This window comes from Lycium barbarum, chromosome 11 (genome assembly GCF_019175385.1).
Source record: "Lycium barbarum isolate Lr01 chromosome 11, ASM1917538v2, whole genome shotgun sequence".
In the NCBI taxonomy this organism is placed as follows: Eukaryota; Viridiplantae; Streptophyta; class Magnoliopsida; order Solanales; family Solanaceae; genus Lycium; species Lycium barbarum.
Genome location: NC_083347.1, coordinates 32,105,376 through 32,119,300, shown reverse-complemented (window position 1 = coordinate 32,119,300; position 13,925 = coordinate 32,105,376). Strand labels below are relative to the sequence as shown.

At 35.9% G+C, this 13,925-nt stretch overlaps 2 protein-coding genes across 4 annotated transcripts; one reads left to right on the top strand and one right to left on the bottom strand.

The window, feature by feature from the left end:
• The first annotated feature begins 872 nt into the window (after positions 1 to 872).
• Positions 873 to 4,602, top strand: LOC132617096 (probable flavin-containing monooxygenase 1). Its single transcript, XM_060331990.1, has 5 exons — positions 873 to 1,383; positions 1,739 to 1,979; positions 3,188 to 3,366; positions 3,569 to 3,918; positions 3,993 to 4,602. Exons 1-5 carry the CDS (start codon positions 940 to 942, stop codon positions 4,333 to 4,335), a joined length of 1,557 nt encoding a protein of 518 aa, XP_060187973.1. The 5' UTR covers positions 873 to 939; the 3' UTR covers positions 4,336 to 4,602.
• Positions 4,603 to 4,627: 25 nt separating this feature from the next.
• LOC132617097 (peroxiredoxin Q, chloroplastic-like) lies at positions 4,628 to 8,518 on the bottom strand. 3 transcript variants are annotated; one of them, XM_060331992.1, is made up of 5 exons: positions 8,193 to 8,504; positions 7,755 to 7,892; positions 5,872 to 5,961; positions 4,889 to 5,115; positions 4,628 to 4,794 (listed from the first exon to the last, which is right to left on the bottom strand). In XM_060331992.1, exons 1-4 carry the CDS (start codon positions 8,391 to 8,393, stop codon positions 4,897 to 4,899), a joined length of 648 nt encoding a protein of 215 aa, XP_060187975.1. In that variant the 5' UTR covers positions 8,394 to 8,504; the 3' UTR covers positions 4,628 to 4,794; positions 4,889 to 4,896. The 3 variants fall into 3 exon arrangements, with proteins under 3 accessions (XP_060187975.1, XP_060187974.1, XP_060187976.1); XM_060331991.1 differs by having other exon boundaries at positions 4,628 to 5,115; positions 8,193 to 8,497; XM_060331993.1 differs by lacking the exon at positions 5,872 to 5,961 and having other exon boundaries at positions 4,628 to 5,115; positions 8,193 to 8,518.
• Between the last annotated feature and the right edge of the window lie 5,407 nt (positions 8,519 to 13,925).

The following is a 13,925-nucleotide window of genomic DNA, read 5'->3' as shown; positions in this document are numbered from 1 at the left end:
GTATGACAGAATTACAAAATTAGGCAGCAAACTTGATTTCCCGACCGGCTGTGGAATTCTTCGGAAGTCGGATGCTAAATTAAAGGGCCGAAACATGCAATGAAGTTTAACAGATACACAATTTAGAATTGAGAGGAGATTCAATTATTTGACTCAATGAAATTTCCATTTCATAACTAACAAACTTCCCATAACAACGATACTAGTAATATAACACAATAAACTTTAGCCAAGGAGGCAAAGGTCAACGATATCTTAAAATATGTTAGGAGTACTTATTAAACTCTAACTATACATTTAGTATAAATTAATGAGTTAACTTATAAAAATATGCAGCTTAAGCTTGGCGGAGTCAGAATTTTAACTAGGGAGATTCAAAATATAAAAAAGCAAACACACGACAAAGCTGAGCGGATTCAACATTTACTATATAAACATAAAAATATAATTCTAGCCTTGTATATACCATGAAATTTTTCGCCGAAGAGGGTCTGGTTTAGACGAACCCTCTTGCACCCACTTGACTACGCCCGAGTGTAAGGAATTTTTACACCATCAGGTTACTTTTATTTATTGTAGCTGGTACCTATTTATATTCAAGGTTACAAAATCTTACCTAAGGATGTTTACCTATAAATATTATTTAGGTAAATAAAAAATTCCTTACACAAATGCTATGTAACTTAATTTATTACCTACCTATACGTGGCTAACATGAAGATTGTTTTGGATTCCATCTTACAAGTCCAATCACGTGCCATCAAGAAAGACCTCCCTTTTTCTCACTTCATTTCACATCTCATCTCATGCAAACTCCTATAAATACCACCTTAAACCATCACTTCCAAACCACCCCATCTCTCTATATTACTTATACCTACACTTCCAAGTTCAACTTTAATTTCCTTTGATCACCCAAGCTAGACAGCTAATTGTCTAATGGCTATTATCCATTCGAAAATCGGAATAATTGGTGCTGGAATTAGCGGCATAGCTGCTGCTAAACAGCTAGCCAAGTATGATCCAATGGTGTTCGAGGCAACGGACTGTATAGGAGGAGTGTGGAAGCACTGTTCTTATAGGTCCACTAAGTTACAAACCCCTCGTTGTGACTATGAGTTCTCTGATTTTCCATGGACTCAAAGGGATAATACAAATTTCCCTACTTATCAGGAAATATTGGACTACTTGTATTCATATGCTCAACACTTTGATGTGTTGAAATTTGTTAACTTCAACTCTAAGGTGGTCGAAATCAAATTTGTGGGTGATCGAGAAATGAATTATTTTGCTGGGAGTATAAATGGTGAATATGGAAGTTTGTTAACTGGCAATCCAGTCTGGGAGGTTGCTGTTCGAACTAATCAATCTGAAACCCTACAGGTTCTTCATTATATAAATTTAAGTATCATAGTACTTCATTTTTTTTCTTTAGTTTTCGTATGAGTAGGTTCCTTTGATTATTTAGTACTCCCTCTATCCCAATTAGTGACACCCTTTCGTTTTTAATCAGTCCCAAAAAGAATGACAATTTTCTATATTTGGTAACAGTTTAGCTTTAAACTTCCGATGGAACCTTTAATGAGATGATTTGTAGTCACACATTTTATGACTTATTTTAGATGATAAGTTTCAAAAGTCTTCTCTTTTCTCTTAAACTCCGTGGCATCATCTACCCATTTCTTGTGCTAATTAATCAAGATATCAGAATCAGCATTTCATATTTTATTTCTTTCAGTGGTATGCTTTCGAGTTTCTGGTGATGTGCACTGGAAAATACGGAGATATCCCAAGTATACCAAATTTCCCACAGCAAAAAGGGCCAGAAGTGTTCAAGGGTCAAGTTCTACATACGCTTGATTACTCTAAACTTGACCAAGAAGCATCTACCACACTTGTGAAAGGGAAGAAAGTTGCGGTCGTGGGCTATAAAAAATCAGCCATTGATCTAGCTGTTGAATGTGCTGAAGCAAATCAAGGTAAAATTTGTACTAATATAATGCGCTCCTTAATTAACCTAGTGTGTTAAATAGGATTTTTGCTTGTGGATTAAGATGCAGAAATGATATGCTCTAGAGCAATTAATTATCTTATATGTGTTAAATTGTCTATGATATATATATATATATATACACGTTGGAAAGGCAATTTCAATGCTTTATGTATAAAAAGACGTACTTGTTAATTTCAGTGTTTAAAATTTGAAATTCAATATAATTTTAAATGTAAACAAATAGTCACGAAATGATATGACTATTCATAATAGCCTCTTTTTCGACTCTACAAATTCAAGCCTTCTTAACAAAAAGTGGCAAAGCTAATTTGTAGTATATTATTACTTTGTTGGATCCTGAAGAGACTTGCCTGTATTTTTGTCAAATAGCATACGGACAGTATCGGATAGTCTTCTTTTACTTTAACGTCTTTCTTATTCAATTCTATTTTTTTCCTGAGTTAACAATGTGAAATGGCTTCTCATTTGTTGATTGTTTGGTTGTGTGCTTGTGTTGTGTTTGTATTCCATTTTGCGCTCTAATAGTAATTAAAAGTGTGGTTGTTGTAACAAAATGAGCTGCTTCTTTTTTTCATGATGTCATCACATCATAGGTTCTCCTCTTCATGGTCAACAACTAGAGATTGTTACAACTATCCCCAAAATATAATATAAAAAATATAAAATAGCGTAATATCCCAAAACAGGCAGTTACGAGGGGAACGTTGGTCTGTCTAAATCCATAAAAGGAAATTAAATTGTGGTTGTTGACAGGAGCTGTAGGAGTACTATTCTTTTAGAAAATTGCAAGTGCACATGCCAGTGAAAAAGCTAGCTGTTCCCATAGGTTATCATATCGATTAATCAACTACAACATATTCATGATTGTCCACGGAAGCCTCAACTTTACAATTATTTTTGTTTCTTCTGAGAGATGTCACCAAATAAGGGACCAGAATAAGGAAAAACAATTGAAATGTTTCTAAAATGTCAAGAACGCCTTTTTGATTTTTCAAGTCTCATGCTTTGACCTCCACTACACCATCACAGATATAATTTTCTTTCAAAGTCACACGTATGAAATATAGGATTTTCGCAGTACTTTAATCTAAGAAAAACGTGCTCTAAGTACTGTATGTTTTCAAGAATTAAAGACTCACATAATTCACTTTGTTTGTTTGTAACTGCTTGTAGGACCTGAAGGCCAACCATGTACGATGGTAGTAAGGACTTTGCATTGGACAGTTCCACACTATTCTATTTGGGGTTTGCCATTTTACTTATTCTATTCAACTAGATCTTCTCAGTTTCTCCATGAAAGACCCAATCAAGGCCTGCTCAGGTCCCTGCTGTGCCACATGCTTTCTCCTCTAGTAAGCCCCTTTTTTTTATTTTGATTTTCAATTTGGCTAGTGCATCATTGGTTATCATGATGATGATATGATATGAGCTTAAATGAAGAAATGAGGATTCATCAGCCAACCCCAACTTGTTTGGGACTGAGGCATAGTTGTTGTTGGCTAGTGCATCATTTGGCATTTGACTAACAAAAGTTTTATTGGCTGATTGTTATAGAGAAGAGCAGCTTCCAAGTTAATTGAGTCATATTTGGAATGGAAACTTCCACTAGAGAAGTATGGACTGAAACCAGAACACCCCTTTGAGGAAGATTATGCATCATGTCAGATGGCTATCTTGCCGGACAATTTCTTCAGCGAGGCTGATAAGGGTAAAATCTTGTTCAAAAGAACATCAAAGTGGTGGTTCTGGGAAGGGGGGGTTGAATTCGAGGACAATACCAAGTTGGAAGCTGATGTTGTCATACTTGCAACTGGTTTTGATGCGAAGAAAAAGCTCAAAGCCATATTACCAGATCCCTTTCGCAGTCTGTTAGAGCTTCCCTCGGGCATGATACCCTTGTACAGGTAATTAGACACTCTGTTAATGAAACATTTCTATTTAGTTGATCGTGCATATACTAAAAAGTCTTCCTTGATAGGGGTACAATCCACCCATTGATTCCAAACATGGCTTTCGTGGGTTATCTTGAAAGTGTTTCAAACTTGCATTCAGCTGAGATACGTTGCATATGGCTATCACGACTTGTAGATGATCTATTTAAGCTTCCATCTGTTGAGAAAATGCTTGAACAGATAACACAAGAGATGGAAATTATGAAGAGGACGACAAGATTCTACAAGAGAAATTGCATTTCCACTTTCAGTATCAACCATAGTGATGAAATCTGTGAAGAGATGGGATGGCAATCATGGAGGAAGAAGAATTTGTTGGCTGAAGCTTTTAGGCCCTACAACAGCCAAGATTATGCAGAGAGGAAGTAGCTTCATTCTGTAAAATTTGAAAGTTTCCTACTTAATTGGCTTGTTATTCCATGTATTCCTACTGCTTATGTATTTATCTGATAATAAAGAATAAACATCACATGTATGTAAGGTCAAGCAAGGTATCCAAATATGTATAATACCTCAGCTTATGACTAAAACGTCTGTTTTTATCAGTAAATGTAAGGAATAAAGGTTAGTGTTTCAAGATCATGATAAGTGACTCCATTCTCATTTGCAATTTACTATATGATCTCCCAGCGGGGCTTCAACAACTGTAACAAGTGCCAAGTTAAAGCAATTGAAGAAAATTCTCCATTACTACAGCCAGAGCAAAGGCCCATATGCAAACTTGTCTCTCACGGTAGACCCAAGTTCAAAATTCTACACCATAAATTGTAGCATGACTCTAAACTAACAGCTCCTTTGACATGTATCAAATAAAAGTGGTTGTACAGCCTATCAGATCACATAAAATTGGCACACATTAGTGGCACCAAAAGTACAAGAAATTTATTGGCTAGAGGCAGGAAAAGAATGTAGAAAGGAAAACCTCGATGTTTAAAGACTTTGAAGTAACTTCAATGTCTCATCAATATGCTTTTCAGGTTGGAACTGATTGTTATATATGAGTTGAACCACTCCATTCTTGTCAAGCACATAAGTCTGTCTTCCAGGCAATGTACCAAAAAGGTCTCCTGGGATTCCCCACTCTTTCCTGACTTTGTTGCCTTCATCACACAACAAGGTAAATGGTAGTTTATACTTTTTTGCAAAGGCCTGCAGAATCAAGCACCTCAGTTATCCTCAAAGAGTTGGCAACAATATGCAGCCTAAATCTAAAGGACATTAATCAAAGGTGACAGCAATATCTACAATAACAGAAAAGCACAAATAAAGAATTTCAGGATACAGGATAACTTGGAGCATATCCTTGGCATGAGAAGAAACAAAACGCAATCACAAATTCAGACATTTCGTTTGGACTGTACTTTGTCAGAAATCCTAACAAATTCTCCTTGAAAGATTGTTAGCATGTTTAATCACACAAATGGTCCTCGTAACTTTAAAGGGACAGCTAGACTATTACTATTCCTCCTCCTCCTTTTTTTTCCATCGGCGCAATGCATATGTTGTGCTATAGTTCCATAATAACATTGTCTCTCAACTCTGTGACACCAAACCACCAGATTGTGTACCTGTTGCCTGTTGCCTGTGGCCTGTTGCCTGTTGACTGTTCGAAGAACATATACAAATAATATCTCTTATTCATATCTGTATCTATTTCATTAAGAAAGAGAGGAAAGGATGCAAGAAAAGCTTCTAATTATTCGTGTATGCTTTGTGCACCGGGCTGCCCATAGATGTTTCAAATAATATGTACTACATAATGACACGAAAGAAGAGCAAGCACAGTGTAATCAGGTTTGGGAGAACTAGCACACTCCAGTTAACTGATAAACTATAATAGAAAAAGAGTTCCAGACAACAGAATATTTAGCTGTTTAACTCATTGAGCTAGTAAATCTGTAATACCTTGTGGGACGCAGGATCATCACCACTAATCCCAACAACTTGAGCCCCCGCTTTCTTAAATTTTTCGTAAGAGTCCCTGAAGGCACATGCCTGTAGACAGTTTTCACATATTGGTTAAGACCAAAGTAACTTCCGAAGATCATTGCTACAAAGTTGTGAAATCGAAATTAATAGTTCAATGTCAATCTATCAACTACACACGAAGCTGTTGCTGTAACTCAAAAAGCTCAACTTCAACAACTATAATCTAGAAAGGCAATTTAATCCCAGTCCCAAAAGATATAACATGAGAAGGATTTAGCAATGCTCCAATGATATCCGGACGATGGTTCAGACCGTAAGTCTATCTTGTTAAGAAGTGCCACCAAAGCTGTAAAAGGAAACTCGTGTCATACACTAACCTTTGAAGGTGTTTAGGCACTTAACGCCATTGTTCAAGTAGTTCACCAATATCCATGTTTGGCTTCTACTTAAAATCGACATTGATAAGTTAAAGTGTATGCTATGTTTTGATGATTGTCAAACCGATAAAGAAACAAAGAGAGACCTGATCTGCGACCTGCTCTCTCTGTACACTGTACAGTCAGCAACAACAGTTGTAAAGCTGTATCGCACACGGTACATCAGTACAGCAATGCTGCGGTCATGCTCTAGGTCAAACTTGGAAGAGTGGTCTCTATCACATCCCACATGCTCCTCAATATATATACAACATTTTGCAACATATTGAACAGACTTGAAAACCCAAACGATCTTGTGCAAATTCTTGCCGCCACAAATTCTCAAGTGCTCTCAAAAACAAAGCCTCTTACAAGCTAAAGAACCTGGTCCAGACACCAGATTATGTCTATGTTCTCTAGGTTGTTGTGAGTCTTTGTTCATTTGCTCTTTAAATTGTAAACCTACTCTTCTCTAAAAGGAAGTTGTTTGTAGGTATTTTGAATTCTCAAAGGGTGCTTGTTGGAAGTGTGTTTCCACAAACTTTTGAGTGGTACTAGGCTAGAGTAGCCTGAGTGTATTAGTGTGTCGTTGGCTAGAGTTAGTCAAGACGTGTTACTTACAATAGATGTATTGTAAGGGTGGAAGGACTATGGGAGTCAGTTCCTAGATTGCAAAGGTTGTAATTTGAAATTTGCTCGGTGTAGTGGAGTTGAAATCCTACTGAGGTAGGTCGTGGTTTTTAATCCCTTGAGCAAGGAGTTTTCTACTTAAATATCTTGCCTTCTTTACTTACTGCACTGCATAAGGGAACTGGTAGACAACCAAATTCATCATATACTGTTTGGTGGATGCATAGCATTATAACAACATCTCATCACAATATCCTTTCAAGGGTTGCAATAATTAATTTCTATCAGTAGGTTTGAGACAAGAGACATCTGAACAAACATTCCAGGTAAGATATTCCAAAAGAGTAAAATGCAATGAGACAGAGGACCTAATGTATTGACAAGTTACAAATAGATGAGAATTGGAAGGTCATTCTACACAGGACCTTGCAGTTCAAGTACCTTATCCTTTCCAGTATGAGCCAAGCGAAACTAAAAAAAAAAATTGGCTACGAACTTCTTCGTTAATCTGTTGCTAAATTATTTATAGCTACCAAAATTTTTTGATAACCCGTCTCTAAATTGCTCATATCTATCAAAAAAAAAAAAAAATTGATAATCCATAGCTAAATAGCATTAGCAACGGATTTTGCTGTTTAGTTACAATATTTGTCTGTTGTTAATTCTTGTTTGTTTAGTAATGTTCATATTATCATTAACAACTTGTTTTAAATCTTTTCTCCATTAATGCAAAACTTCACGGCAAACACAAAATAGAACCAAAAGGAATCACTGCCAAAAAAGAAAAAAGAAAAAACGTGTGATGGGCTATACTTGTTTGGTGCAACCAGGAGTTTCATCAGCAGGATAGAAATAAACCACAACTGGCTTGCCTTTAAACTTGGAGAGGCTCACATTTTTTCCATCTTGATCTTTCAATGTGAATGGTGGAGGCGCTGAACCTTTATTCACCTACCAACATCAAACAAAGAAAAAGAAATTAAGAAAAAACAATACTTCCTCATGTCTTACTTTTCTTTTTAATTCGTTTAAAATTCTTTCCTTTTATGACAACTCTTTAATTCCAACTTTCGACATTGCACGTTAAGACCACGTGATTAAAGGTCATTTTGGTGCATTCTATATATCTTTAGTTTAAGACCATAATCTTTACTTTCTTAAACTCCGTGTAAATCAAAACCAGACAAACAAATTGAAATAGAGGAGAGTAAAATGGAAGAGCTAATAGACGGTCAAAAAAATACAATTTACCTTAGCAAGAATGGAAGTTCTAGTAGAAGAAGAAGATGGAGCTGAAAAAGAAGGTGAATGAATGACTTTAAGACCATAAAACTGGGATTGTGATGATTTGGAGACAATGGTGAGGTTGTTTGAGATGGGGTATTTTGGTGTTTGAGCTTGTTGAAGCAGAGTAGGAAGACTGTGCTTTACAGAGACGGATAGAGAAGCCATTTTTGGAATATGTGATAGAGAATGTGTGTCACAAAGACAACACTGAGGTGCTTGTATTATTAGCAGATTTCAAGATTGTTGGCCTTGTTTGAATAGTTATTAGACAGATAAGGAGGAAGAGAAGAGATGGGGTTTCTGACGTGGTGCATTGTTCACCCCTAATTTGCGACGGTATGGTAAAAAATAATTATTTCAAATTATTTATCATTGTAGCTGAAGATATTGAATTAGTAACTACTAACTAGCATACAGTCACACATTATTACTTTACTACTATAATATAAAAGAGCCCATATGGGTCTTTTTGTTAGTCCTCACATTAGGGTTTGTCCTATGATGCTGCACCACGTGGCTGCTTTGCACGATTGTTCTTCGCTCGGGGTGGTCTTTAATTTTTTCCCCTCAAATCAGTGGTATTTAATTTTTGTCTTTCGCTAAAAGTCCTTTGGTTCAGGGTTCGAACATCCGTTTAGTCAAAAATTTTAAAACAAAAAATCGCAAGGCATAAGTTGGGTTTCAAACTCTGCCTCAAGAAAAGAAAACAAAATTGTTGGAATTTTGCAAACCTTCCTTAAGGCAGATATTTGCCTTCAGGCCTAATTTTGGGTACAGAACAGGGTCAAATATACCCTTGTACTATCATAAAAGCGTTAAATATACTCCCTCGTTATACTTTGGTCCAAATATATTCTTTCTGTTATACTTTGGTCTCAAATATACCCCTCTGTTATACTTTGGGTCCAAATATACCTCTTCCCCATTAAAATTATCCATGATGGGCATGATATGACGTGACACTAACAACTCGGTGAGTGGACACCACATGGCATGCCACCTCACCACCCCAACACATTTACCCTTCTGTTCTCCTTCTTCCTCCACCACTACCATCTCTTTCCCTCCACAACCTTTGCCACCATTAGTACCACCACACCACCATCTCAAATTGGAAAAAAAAAACTATTATATTTCTAAAGCGGGTATCATTCAGTCAATGGTATTAGGCTTGTTTGCCTTGCAAAGCAGAAAAGCTACTTTTTTTTCCAATTAGGTTCTTGATTTTTCTTCAATATTTTTTTAAAAAAAAGACTATTTTATGAAGTGGGTATTTGTCAGTTAATGGTGATAAGCTTGTTTATGTTTCAAAGGAGAAATTTTACAATTTGAGTCATGGTTTTTTTCTTCAAAATTTGTAATATCAGACTATTTTACAAGAGGGTCTTGATTAGTCAATGGTGTTAAGCTTGTTTGGGTTGCAAAGGAGAAAAACTACTTTTTTCCAATTGGATTCTTGATTTTGTTTCAAAATATTTTAAAAAAAGACCATTTTTGAAGTGGGAACCGCTTCGTTAATGATGAAGGTAGAGATGGTGGTGTGGTGGTGCTAATGGCGGTAAAGGTTGTGGAGGGGAGGAGATGGTAGTGATGGAAGAAGAAGGGAAAGAGGGGTAAATGGGTTGGGGTGGTGAGGTGGCATATCATGTGATGTCCACCTCATCGAGCTGTCAGTGTCACGTCATAACTCATGTCCATCATGGACAATTTTAATGGGAGAGGGGTATATTTTGACCCAAAGTATAACAAAGGGGTATATTTGAATCCAAAGTATAATAGAAAGGGTATATTTGGACTCAAAGTACAATGAGAGATATATTTAACCATTTTCTAATAGTACAGGGGTATATTTGACCCTTTTCCGTTTTGGGTAAAAGTTTGTCTTGCCTTAAGGCATAAGTTGGGGTCCAACTTATGCTTTGTGAATCCCAACTTATGCCTCACGATTTTTTTTTATTGAACCTGGGTTCGAACCTAGAACCACTGGGTATTAAGCGAAAAACAAATATTAAAGACCACCCCAAAAGAAGGGCAATCCGCACAAAAAAAAATATATATATATATATTTTTACTTTTGCTCTCTTTCATAACGATGCACACTTGGGCCTTTGTAATTGGACCATGTATCTTTTTTTTATTTTGTGGATCTCTTGTTGACTCTTATTAAATTACTCCTTCCATTCGTTTTTATCTCATACTTTAAAAAAAATATATTACTTGTCTATTTTAGAAAATCATGAAAGATTCATTAATTCTTCCTGTACTTACCTTATCATTAAGTAACTACATAGTATTAGTAGTCAAACTTAAATTTTCAAAGCATAATTACTAAGGGTAATTAGTATATTCTATTCTTAATAAATAATTTCTTAAGGGAAATGTCAAATAAAAAGAATCGAGGGAGTACCTTTTACATATTTATTATTATACATTTTGCTAAATTTATGCAACTTTGGAGTCACTTTTTCATTTTTGATCAGAGCATTTGTTAGATCTTACTACTTAGTATCCCATATTCTTCTCTTTGAGTGTGTTTATGAAAGAAAATATTATTTTAAAAATGTTTTTCAGGAAAATAAATGTGTTCTTACTTATCTTCTTGTGTTCGGTACGTAAGCAAAAAAATATTATCCTAAAATCATTTGTATATAATCTAGACAAGTACTATGAGAGATGGGGCTAGGGGTGGGGGTGGTGTGGGTAGGGGGAATGGGGTCTACGGGGTCGGGGGTGGGGGTACTAAAGATGAGGTGTATTAGAGGACGGAGAAGACACAATGAATGTGAAATGTCATTTGTGGACTTGATTTACCTACTTCCACTAAGGAAGTCATTTTTCTCATTTTTAATGATCTTATTTTCCTAGAGAAAATAATTTTTCAAAAATTTTGACCAACCCAACATGAAAAAATTAAAAAGCATTTTCTGAAAAATATTCTTTTACATACCAAACACACCCTTTATTTATTTTAAACCTCCAAAATTTCACTTTTTTTTAGTGAATATAGACTATTGTGTCTCTTTGTATTTGCTAATTCTCCTTCAAAACTTTCTTCCTCATAAATAACTAGTGAAGTTGCCCGCGCTTCGCGCGGTTGTTAAAAAATTTATAAATCATATATTTATAAAATAATTAATTTTGTTTGTAATCTAAACAAAGTGTAATATCTTAATAAAATTATCATGTATATAACAAACATTTTTAGTGTCATGTTTTCGATAAAATAAAATACTAATCCAATATCGTTCATGATTCTATCATCTCTTTATAATTTGTTTAACATCCTATATAAGAAATTGCCTGAAAGTACTTGTCGAAAACATTTCAATATAAATACGAAACAACCCACTAATATTAGCTATTTAAACTTGGAAAACCAAAGATAAAATTGAAGATAATATGAGGGGTAATTTTAGCCCAACTTGGAGAAAGAATATATTTAGTAGAAGAGGAGTTGTGAGGCAAAGTAAAAGCCCAAAATAAAGTTCGTCGTGTCTAGTTTCCAGCGCAACAAACCGCTCGTCGATACGGCATCGAAGTGGAGAATTATGGACATTACAAGTTAGGCTGACGGAGCAGAAATGCTGCTACAGTACTGCTACAGTGACCCCCAGCCCGAATTTGACCCACTATTTAAGGATCAAATCTGATCCTAAACCTCATTTTTCAGCCAAGAATTCTCCAAATATTTCCCAAACCTTCTAGAAACTTCTCCCAATTTCTATCCACTAGATTTTAACGCGAATTTAGTATAATCTCCGGATTTAAGTTTGGATAGCGTGTAGTTGCGATTATACTATCGTACTGCGGTGAATCTTGGTTGGAATTCAAGGAAAATATTGGAGATATCGCGGTACTAGCGAGAATAAGGTATGAATGTCTCCTTATTGATATGGATATAAGTTTATTTACGGAAGTAGAGTTGTAGAATAATCGTATAGTAGATTTGTTGGTGGAAAAATTGGACAAATGTCGTGTGGGATGTTTTATGGAATATATTGGTATTGATAATATTGTGATTGATGTTGGTATTGTTGTTATTGTTGTTGGTTGCCGGATTATGATTTCGGGCTGGGCATATAAACAGAGGAGATGCTGCCGAAATTTCGGCAGATTCTAGAAAGATTTACTTGGAGTCTTAGGATAAGTATATAATAACGGGCCTAACAATAGTATGAATGGCTTTTATGTAGATTACGAGACTATGAATGATCTTACGTAGATTGCAAGGCAAGAAGTAAGTTGGAAAGTGAAATATAAGCTTCCAAGTATATAAGGCAAACCTTTCTTCTTTTGGCATGATCCTTTTGTTATTCATTCTATATGTACCCCATATGATTCCATTCTTAGACAAATAAGGTCTAAATGCTTCTTGTGATGGCTTATTGATATTGTACTCCTATTTTGTTCCGAAGGGAACACCCATAAGGTGCCAAGTTAAGCTGTGTATATGGTTCTACTAACGATTTCGAGGAAATGAGTTTTATACTAAAGGAAACATAAAGTTTGATTTTCAAAACCACTCCGAAGGGGGTGCGAGATTTTACTACTTCATTTCATTTACGATTGATGTTTACATTCCATAGTATCATCCCTTTGTATTGATATGATCATTTATTCTTTGGGTAAGGCAATAAGATGAAATTGAGTAGAATATAGGTGGTAAGAATTTCATAACAATTCTACCCTCAAACCTGGAAGTATGTCCTCCTGAGTCTAGAGTGATACAAATTTGATAACTTTTATGAAAGACTAAGGCTAATAATTGAATTGTGGTGAATGGATTAGTGACTTATGATATGATTGAAATTGATACTTATGGATTGAGTTTGTGTTGACATGATTGTGATATTAAGCCGGAAGCGGCTGCCCGAAGGGGCTATCATTATTAAGCCGGAAGCGGCTGCCCGAAGGGGCCGTCATTATTAAGCCCGAAGCGGCTGCCCGAAGGAGCCATCATTATTATGCCGGAAGCGGCCGTCCGAAGGGACCATTCTGTTAACATGTCGAAAGCGGCATGTGTGTTGGATTGCATTATTTACTTAAAGATTGTGTTGAGACTTCGTGTGCACATTTATGTTTCTTCCAGCGAAGGCTGCAGGTATTGAGTTAGATTGTGATTTCTTCTCTCCTAAGTCAAATTATGATTATGACTTGTTACCACCTTACATACTCAGTACATTGTCCGTACTGACGTCCTTTTGCCTAGGGAGGCTGCGTTCATGCTCGCAGCCCCAGATTGTTTGGCAGGTTAAGTGTATAGCTAGGATGCTTGGACGTCAGCTGGGATTGGCAAGTTCCACCTCATTCTGGAGCTGTGCTGAGTCATGTATAGATATGTATGATTATAGGTATGTCAGGGCCCTGTCCTGACTCATAATGTTCAATTTACTTCTTAGAGACTTCTGCAGACAGTGTCCTGTGGTATGTTTGTCGAGATGTCGACAAAGTGATGTCAGTTGAGTCATTTATGGACTTTAAAAGAGTATGTATTTTAGATGATTTCTATTTGGAAAAGTTTTATGTTCTTAAAAGTTTTTGAAATGACAGGTTTGATAGAGCGAATGTCTGAGGGTTCGCTCGACTCTGATGAGAGTCGGGTGCCCGTCATGCCCTATCAGGATTGGGGTGTGACATAAAATCACAGTTCATATTTCATATATATATATATATATATATATATATATATATATATAT

Excerpts from the sequence above, each read along its gene's own strand:
- LOC132617096 (XM_060331990.1), top strand. The coding sequence starts at position 940 with ATGGCTATTATCCATTCGAAAATCGGAATAATTGGTGCTGGAATTAGC. Across the intron at positions 3,367-3,568 it reads GCCACATGCTTTCTCCTCTA|AGAAGAGCAGCTTCCAAGTT; the intron begins GTAAGCCCCTTT and ends TGATTGTTATAG. Across the intron at positions 3,919-3,992 it reads GGCATGATACCCTTGTACAG|GGGTACAATCCACCCATTGA; the intron begins GTAATTAGACAC and ends CTTCCTTGATAG.
- LOC132617097 (XM_060331992.1), bottom strand. The coding sequence starts at position 8,393 with ATGGCTTCTCTATCCGTCTCTGTAAAGCACAGTCTTCCTACTCTGCTT. Across the intron at positions 7,893-8,192 it reads GAACTTCCATTCTTGCTAAG|GTGAATAAAGGTTCAGCGCC; the intron begins GTAAATTGTATT and ends TGATGTTGGTAG. Across the intron at positions 5,962-7,754 it reads CTCCTGGTTGCACCAAACAA|GCATGTGCCTTCAGGGACTC; the intron begins GTATAGCCCATC and ends AACTGTCTACAG.